General features: G+C 34.4%; 1 protein-coding gene across 1 annotated transcript; it reads left to right on the top strand.

Annotated features, from left to right (window-relative positions):
• Positions 1-1,268: 1,268 nt before the first annotated feature.
• LOC145592461 (phosphomannomutase-like) lies at positions 1,269-7,401 on the top strand. The gene is made up of 12 exons (XM_081648914.1): positions 1,269-1,445; positions 1,881-1,966; positions 2,224-2,268; positions 2,705-2,771; positions 3,035-3,111; positions 3,808-3,843; positions 4,200-4,255; positions 4,346-4,445; positions 4,545-4,640; positions 4,721-4,810; positions 6,225-6,276; positions 7,016-7,401. The coding sequence occupies exons 1-12, from the start codon at positions 1,334-1,336 to the stop codon at positions 7,075-7,077; spliced, it is 879 nt and encodes a 292-aa protein (XP_081505040.1). The 5' UTR covers positions 1,269-1,333; the 3' UTR covers positions 7,078-7,401.
• The last annotated feature ends 1,830 nt before the right edge of the window (positions 7,402-9,231 follow it).

The raw sequence follows: 9,231 nt of genomic DNA, 5'->3' as shown, positions 1-9,231 counted from the left end.
TTTGGGGTAATGCTTGAAATATTCCCTACAATTAATCATCAGTATTTAATTAGTTACTAATTACTAATTAATTACCAACCCAAAACCACATATGGTGAACTTAATAGAACACATGCTAAATCAGCAACCCAAGACCCCCAAAAAATGTTCACCCCCATCCCCCTCCAAAAGCTCTAAACCTCTTTAAAAAATTAAGCAAAATTTTTAAAAAAATAAGAGAAAAGAAATCAACAGCAATCCTCCTTTAAACCCAAAATTAATATATTTTTAAGGGTAAAAAAAAATCACAACTAAAGCATGCACAGAGACACTTTTAAAAACCTATTTTTTTTCTTAAAAGGAAAACAAAAGAAGGAAAAAAATATACAAAACAAACCACAGCTTAGGCAATCACCAGAAACGAATTATTTTTTTTTTCCTTTATTAATTATTTAAAAAGGAAAGATTATATAAAAAAAATAAAAAATAAATCCCATAAACACAAAACGAAAAGAAAAAAAAAGGGTCAGAAAATAAATCAAACAAAGAAAACACAAAACCATGATTTTTTTTTCTAAAAAAGGAGTAAGGAAAAAAAAACAAAGAAAACAAAAACCCACAAAAAAAAAAAACCGTTTAAGGTGGGGATAAGAATGCCACATCAGCTAAAAGCATGCAAAGTAAGCAAAGGCTGAAATAATACTACAGCAATAGCAAACACTACATTAGCTTCACCTTTTTCATTTTTTTTTAAAAAAAAAAGAGAAAAGAAAACCGAAAAAAAGGGAAAAAAACAAGGGTAAAAGCGGTACTGCACTGTAGATTTCAAATAGTAACAGAACTTCTGGTTTTTAAAAGGGTAGAGATAATCATTGTGAAATTCTTTAGAAGAAATTCTAGAAACTTTTAATTCATTAATTCCCGTAAAATATTAGAAATGAGTAATACTTCCTCTGTTTCTTTTTAGTTGACAATTTCTTTAGTCACGTTTGGCAATACACGATTTCAACCGTTAATATCTTTAATTATCGATAAGAAAAAATTATAAAAATTTGATATTTTGAAAATATATAGCGTGACGAATCTAACAAGACCCCACATGATTATATTTTTCATCACGTATATCACAAAATATGGTCAAAGAAAAGTGTGTGAATAATGCTAAACTCAAAATGTTTTAACTAATAAAAAAACGGAGGTAGTAATTAATAAGGGACGGATGGAGTAATTCTGTAATTGTTAAAACCATGCATTGCCAAAATAAATAAATAAATAAATAAAAACTTATCCCCCATGTTAGGAAAAAGAAGACCCGCTGGTTTCTTGGTTTGAAAGATAGCCTTCTCTTCTTTATATGCTAGTTTCCTCCCTTACTTCCTGCATCACTACTGCTAGATCTTCCCTCTCCTTGCATTCCTGCTATCACATTTTCCGGAATTCAACGCCGTCGCTATTTCATTATTCAGGTCTCCTCTTCTCTCTCTTTTTTTCCTCTTCTGATTTGTGACTGCCACTGTTTCCAGCGGTCGCCATTCCGTCGGAGGTGGCGGTGATGATGATAGCTCAACTCTTCTTTTGATTATGCAAATTACTACATCTAATGCAATTTCAATTTTTTTAGTTACTAATTTGTAGTTAAGTGAAATTATGTTTAAGATTACATTATGATTTTCAGATCTATTTGATGTTTGATTGTACTTCCCATTTGTAATCTGCTTGATCTAGTTCATCTACTATGTAATTTTGATAATCTTGCAAAATTTCGGAGTTGATAATTTAAGTTAATTAGTTACTTTGTTATCACTGATTACCAATTTTTGAACTCTGATCTTCAATTTGAATTGGAAATTGTGTGTGAGAATGAGATTATAATACGATTACGACTTGCAAACTCATGACAGGTGAAATTTATTGCTCAAAAATGGCTGCTAAGCCCTCAATAATCGCGCTGTTCGATGTCGATGGCACACTTACTGCTCCTAGAAAGGTGGTGTTTCTTTTCCCTCAATTCTTATAATTGGAAACTATACATTTATTGTTTTTGATTTTTGTAATGCATATTTCTATTTGCTGAATTTTGGATGTTAGTATGATTTAATTTCATCAGTTTTAAATGGTTTTGCGTGCAGATCTGCATCTCAAAAAATATAATTATGTTGTTATAGAAAAGGAATTTTGAAGTGTGATTTGCAATACTCAATTATTTTATGAAAACTTTCCCTAATTTTGCATTTTCATTGGCAGGAGGTAACGCCTGAAATGCTGGAATTCATGAAAGAATTGCGAAAGGTACATTCTTGAAGTTTGGGTACTCCATAGTTGCACAACTCCACTGCCTTATCAAATTTAATTTTAGAAGTGTTTGATGTTAATGAAAGTCAAATTTTGCACTGTGTTTTGAAATTAAATGTTCTATTTGTTTCTCATCTCATTCAAATCCAATATGCACAATATATGCCGATTAGATTTTATGTCGAGCAGCTAATATTGATGCAGCTATACTAATGAAAAAATTAAGAAAATTTAAAGGGATAATAACTTCTCCCTCTGTTCTAGACTTCATCTACCTCAGATTAATTTGAACACCTCTTTCTTGGGAAAATAATGGGAAGAAAAGAAGGCCCTGTAGCCCTGTAGGCGATGTTAAAATGTGTATTCATAATTAATATTTAGCAGTAGAAAAAGTTGGGGAAATTCTTCATCTAGTATAACCCGCTTACTACAGGTTGTTCCTGTTGGTGTTGTTGGAGGATCAGACTTAATTAAGATATCTGAGCAACTTGGAAAGACAGGTCAGCTTATCAACACATTATTTTCTGCACTCTTTCTGTCATCTTTAATCGTTTTTCTGCAGACAGAATAGTAAATTCTGAATTCTATTTGTCACCAAACATTGTATTGGGTTTTATATATATTGAATTTGGTATCCTATCACTTACAAATTTCAATCCTTATCTTGAAATAAAGTTAGTTTTGGATGATCAAATAGAATAGGAAATTTTTGCTTTGACCTTACTTCTCATACAATTTCATTATCTTTGTTTTGTTTGTACAGTAATTAATGACTATGATTATGTTTTCGCGGAGAATGGACTTGTGGCTTATAAAGATGGAGTAGAGATTGGCATCATGGTAATCATCTAAACCTCGTGTATGATAATATATATACTGAATCTGCTATAACATTGGATCATATCAGTTCACTTAGCATCTTTATCTGGAACAAAAAAGTTTTCATGTTGGAATCTGAAGTTTTTTTTAAAGCTTGGTTAGTTTGTTCCTGGTCTTTTAGTTGTTTGCCTCATTTAGCATGTGTTCCAATCAAATGTTGGAGACAATGGATCAGTCTAACTTTCATGTAATTTCTTTGTTTTTTGATTAACTACTACAGTTTGGTTGCCTGAGCTGTAGAAGAAGTCAGTTTGTATGAACTTATTATGTTGAGAAAAATATATTTGTTCTTTAATTTCAAATAACAAACTTCGCTTTTATGATTATTAGTCAAATAATGGAAAATGATTAATAAAACAGGTGATTGCATATTGTTGACATATACAAATACTTTCCTATTTACCAGACAATCATAAGCATTATATGCATATTTATGAATTGTTTATGTATAGTTTTCTATAAAGGAAGCTTGGTAATTGGTGTGCAAGAGAAATGCCAAGTGTTTTAGTGCTCCACTTTTTATTTATGTGTTAGGTATCATGTCTGTGTGTAGATGAAATAGTCATATTGATAAGGTTTCTTTTTAGAGTAGAATAGTGTTGAAGATTACAAGATTACTTACTTCCCATGTCTAATGAGCGTGTGATGGTGTTGCAGAGCTTGAAGAAACTTCTCGGAGAAGAAAATATCAAGGTAAGAGTAGATGAATTGAAGAGTTGATGAACTTCATGTAAATAGGAATAGAGGATGTTATACTTGAGGTCTTGAGTGAGGTCATATCAGGATTCTAGTTGAACACAATCAAGTCATGAATGCTTGCTGGTGGGGATTGTCTAAGAAGAACACCATGGTTAATATCATTAATTTGGATAATAATTGTATCAGGGTTGCTTGATGGATAATGGGCAACTTTAGGTATGGTTTAGTGTTAGAAAGTCCTGAGAGTTAAAGTGTTGGACATATCTGAACCGGTCAGCCCTGCTGTGGATTATTGGTATGTGTATTAATTTTCTGTATAGTGTAGTTGAGTTTACAGTATGTTGTTTCAGGAGTTCATCAATTTTACGCTGAAGTACATTGCAGACTTGGATATTCCTATCAAAAGGTATCTGTGGATGTGTATGAATCTTCAAATATATTTCTTTATACTATTGCAAGAGCATTACTTATTATTTTTGCTAATTAATATTTTCAGGGGAACATTTATAGAGTTTCGAAATGGGATGATTAATGTTTCACCTATTGGGAGAAATTGTAGCCAAGAAGAAAGAGATGAATTCGAAAAGTATGACAAGGTAGTACCTTGGTTTTCCTGTGCATATACTCTCTTAGATAGATAAGATTTTTTAGCTTTTCAATGATCATCTTTAAGGATTATATAACATATTGTACAGGTCCAAAAAATACGTTCAACTATGGTTTCTATATTGCGTGAGAAATTTGGTCACTTAAATCTGACATTTTCAATAGGAGGGCAGATAAGCTTTGATGTAAGTGATTCTTAATCTTTTTAAAAGCTGTTAAAATTACCAATGAATATAAATTCTCATCTAGGTCTTACATGTTATAGGTTTTTCCTCGAGGTTGGGATAAGACCTATAGTCTGCGGTACCTTGAGGACTTTGGTGAGATTCACTTTTTTGGTGACAAAACTTTTGAGGTGAGGTGTATACTTAATTTTTATTAGTTTTATTGATCTCAAATGCCTACATTCTCTGTCCATTGTGCTGTATATCAGTCTACTCTTGTCTCACTTTTTGTTCCTCCACTTGCTTCATAGCAATAGTGTTGAGTTTTTGCTTTCAGCATGTACATTGTGTGTTGTAGACTGGTAATTTAGACAAATTCAGAAAAATTGCTGTCAGGCAATTTCAGATTATAGATAAAAAGGGCTTAATAAAGTTTAATTAAGCTCAATAAAGTTTATAAAAGCAAAAATCAGGTGAATAGAAGAGTATTGGGATTTGGGACTTAAGGGTAAGTGTTGGATTGTTGGTTAGATAATAAAGAGATTTAAACACAAGTGTGTTGAATACTTTGATATGGAATTTTCTCTCTATGTACAAAGGTGGTACTTCGTTATTATGAGGATTTAGTCTCCTTTCTAATAAGTGAGGAGAATACACGTTGCAGCCTACTTTGTTATACACAATTTGTCCTCGTATGTTAAATATACATATCTTGACTTTAGGTAAACCCTGTATTATAATTACCTATCAAACTTTGATGTTCTAGATAAATCCTTAGATGTAACTACACTAACATCATGCATTATCATTCTTTTCTAGGCAAATCCTTAAATATCCCTGACAATTCATTCTAGATTATTCTTCTGAATGCTTTTCCTGAAACTCTTAATAACTCATTTTCTGTATGCAGAAACCTGAAATGAGACTGTTCCACCAATGCCACCAAACAGTTCTCTCTATAACCCCATAATTAAATTATCCATGCTTAGCAATCATGTGTGGTATCCTCAAAAGTGAATTCCTATCGGGGAAATGCTTCTCTAGAGGCAAGAATATAGTGCCCCATTGTTAAGGAGCTAAGTCAGTTGGCCGATGATTTAGGAATAATGTCATGACTCATGATTAACATGATTATATTTTATGGGTTTATAAGATAAACTTTTTGGACTGGTGTGTCTTGCTAAAATCATTGAAGAGATAGGCTTCGTAACTTTAAGAAAATCACAAGTTGATACTACCTTTTCTGAAGTATCAAATTTGTTCAAATACTCCAATATATGTTAAGTTAAACACCCAAATGGATAATTATGTTGGTTATTGTGCTTGCTGTATGTTTTTGGTTCAAGTACTTTGATCATCGGTTCCTTCTTTTATTATCGGTTCCTTCTTTTATTATTATATGACCTGTTCATGTTGCAATTTAAAGTAAGTGTACATCTTGGCAGCATCTAACCTCCAGAATTCGAAAGATTACGAGACGTATGAATGGATAACATTGTTCTGTTTCATTTTAAGAGTAGTTGCATCAGTAGTCCACTGTTGACACCATAATGTGTATCGCAATCTGTGTTTTTCTATAACTAGGTTCTGGCTTCCTTTTTGCAGGGTGGAAATGATCATGAAATCTTTGTATCTGAGAGGACCATTGGTCATACAGGTGAGCTAATTCTATTGATTTTATATATAAATGATCGTCAAGGTCTGAGGTCCATCTCTTCATGCAACGCTATTGGTCTTATATAACTCCTTTTATGTTAAACTGATTACTCAGTATCATCCTTGAAACACATTGTTTTTGCTGATTACTCCCTCCATCCCTTACACCTTGTTTGGATAGAAGGAAATGGAAGGAAAAGAAAGGAAGAGAAAGGGAGAGGGACAAACTCTCTTGTTTGGGTAAAGGATTGAGGGAAGGAAGGGAAAGGAGAGGGAGGGAGTCATTTTCCCTCTCTTTAATAAACATAATCCCTCCAAAATTGGAGTGATTTGGAGGGAAAATGGAGCTCACCTCCCCCTCCCTTTCTTCTCTCTTCCCTTCCTCTTCTTTCCCTCCCCTTCCCTTCCTTCCTTGTTTCCTATCCAAACAAAGCGTTAAGAGTTTGCCTCATTTTACTTTTTAGGCCGTCCCTAAAACAATGCCACATGCTTTAAATGTTCATGAGTAACCACAACTTTACTCACGCACACTTTATTGTTAATCCCACCACTTTGTTCCCTCATCATGTCCACCCTACCAGATCTTAACGAAGTATTATAAAAAAAACTGGCTTTGGTACAAGCAATTGGGGACAGAGGGAGTACTAACGTGTTCAAGTGAACACAATGTGGTTTATGACATTTTGCATAGGTTTCTTGTGTTTGAATAGTACTAAAATCAGTTGTTTTACAATTCTCAGTTACCAGTCCTGAGGATACAAGGAAGCAGTGTACAGAGATCTTCCTCACCAAGAGAGAATGAGACATCTTCAGACTACATATGCTGACACTAAGTTTTTCTAGAAAATGGACTACAAACCCATACTGAACATTATATTAAACAAGCAAAAAATTCATACTCGTAAAATGCTGCAATTCATCATATACCTGTATTATTTGTATAACGTTGTAGGAAGAGAACTTTTATTTTTCCTGGTGAATGGCGCCAAGGGATTTATGCAATCCTTGTCATTTACTACATTGTATTTTGTTTTTCTTTTTGCGACATTGGTCTACTTCATTATACGGAGCACTTTAAAGACAAATGCTTGGTGTAATAGTGAATAAATTTATGTTATTGCTCTTACTGAGGAACGCAAGAGAGAAAATGTACTTTATGAAGTGCGAGATGAGAGCATGAGAGTGCCTGAAAGGGTAATGACCATGTATGTAAGTTAATGCTGCTAAGGAGCAGATCAGATTGTAACCATTTCTAAAATTGTTAAGATTTGTGGCTAAAAGCATTTTTAGTATAGTATTTTTGAGTGATGGAAATGAAATCAATCAACCATTTCCATAACCTAATGCTTGGTATGAGAGGCATGACAATACACTCCATTTTCTATCACCGGGTAATTCTTATCCTTGCACCGTTCAAGGATTCCAAATCAATCCTTGCACAACATATATTGTACTTCGTATATATTTGATAAAGTATACTCTATGTTTTTTTTTTTTTTTTTTGACAATGAGTACTAATAAAGAAATACATAAAAAGCAACCAACAAACTACACTACACAAACCTAAAAAGACACTTGCGAGCAAACTTTATTCGAGCCAAGTTGGAATACTTGAAGTCTACACTAGGCCCACGACCACGCTTTGCACCCACACGAATCACTTGACACCCTGCACATGATCTAGGTCGATCCACCAAAGAACTAATTTTCCTAAGCCGAGGGTGATGGAAATGAAATCAATCGACCATTTCCATAACCTAATGCTTGGTATGAGAGGCATGACAATACACTCCATTTTCTATCACCGGGTAATTCTTATCCTTGCACCGTTCAAGGATTCCAAATCAATCCTTGCACAACATATATTGTACTTCGTATATATTTGATAAAGTATACTCTATGTTTTTTTTTTTTTTTTTGACAATGAGTACTAATAAAGAAATACATAAAAAGCAACCAACAAACTACACTACACAAACCTAAAAAGACACTTGCGAGCAAACTTTATTCGAGCCAAGTTGGAATACTTGAAGTCTACACTAGGCCCACGACCACGCTTTGCACCCACACGAATCACTTGACACCCTGCACATGATCTAGGTCGATCCACCAAAGAACTAATTTTCCTAAGCCGAGGGTGATAAATAGACTGTGGACGACGAAGTGGTTGCCCCGAAACCCTATCGTTGAAATTCAAAGTGGAGAACTGATAACTTGGTACACAAACTTTTCCCGCAAACTCATGTGAATTCACCTCTTCCATCTGACTATCGGAATCTGAAAAGGCAGTCATGCACTCCGAACTGTTGCTCGTCACTGGAGAACCTGAGGACTGCTGCAAAGTGAGAACTGGCTGAGACTCTAGAATGGGCACCGTCTGTCGATCATCATCACATGATACCTTTTGTGAAGTAACGATAGGAAACATCGCTACATTGGACTTCACATCGAGGGAGACCTCTGTCGTAATAGAGGTGATCATCTCCTTCGGATAAGACTGCAAAACCGGAGAATACGTGGACTGTGAAATAAGAGATTTCAGGAACTCTAAAGTGGACACCGCCTGTTTCTCCAATCCATTAGGGAACTTAACTGAAGTGGAAATAGAGGTCTCTGCTTCCCTAGAAGTTACATCTTGGGGGACCTCGGTCTGGATAGAAGTTTTACTGGGATGAACCCGAATTCACATTAACGACATAGACTTAGAATGGTAGAACTGAATGACCTCGCCTTGCATAACCTGCTGTAAATTTGAAGAAGAAAGCCGAAGGGATGAACTCGAACCATGTCGAGAAACAAACTCATGCATACGAGGGACTTCAACCTGAGGAGAAGGTGGTAAAGACTCACAATCCATATCATTACCAACCGAATCTAATTGGAAATCACATTCCATATCAGCACTCTCTCGAAACTGGTGATGGGAAACTACATTCTTTGTCACCACTAAACGAAC

Source organism: Chenopodium album, chromosome 18, assembly GCF_948465745.1.
Source record: "Chenopodium album chromosome 18, dcCheAlbu1.1, whole genome shotgun sequence".
Lineage (NCBI taxonomy): Eukaryota > Viridiplantae > Streptophyta > Magnoliopsida > Caryophyllales > Amaranthaceae > Chenopodium > Chenopodium album.
This window is presented reverse-complemented; position numbering and strand designations above follow the sequence as displayed.

Excerpts from the sequence above, each read along its gene's own strand:
- LOC145592461 (XM_081648914.1), top strand. The coding sequence starts at position 1,334 with ATGCTAGTTTCCTCCCTTACTTCCTGCATCACTACTGCTAGATCTTCC. Across the intron at positions 3,112-3,807 it reads GAGTAGAGATTGGCATCATG|AGCTTGAAGAAACTTCTCGG; the intron begins GTAATCATCTAA and ends ATGGTGTTGCAG. Across the intron at positions 4,446-4,544 it reads AATTCGAAAAGTATGACAAG|GTCCAAAAAATACGTTCAAC; the intron begins GTAGTACCTTGG and ends CATATTGTACAG.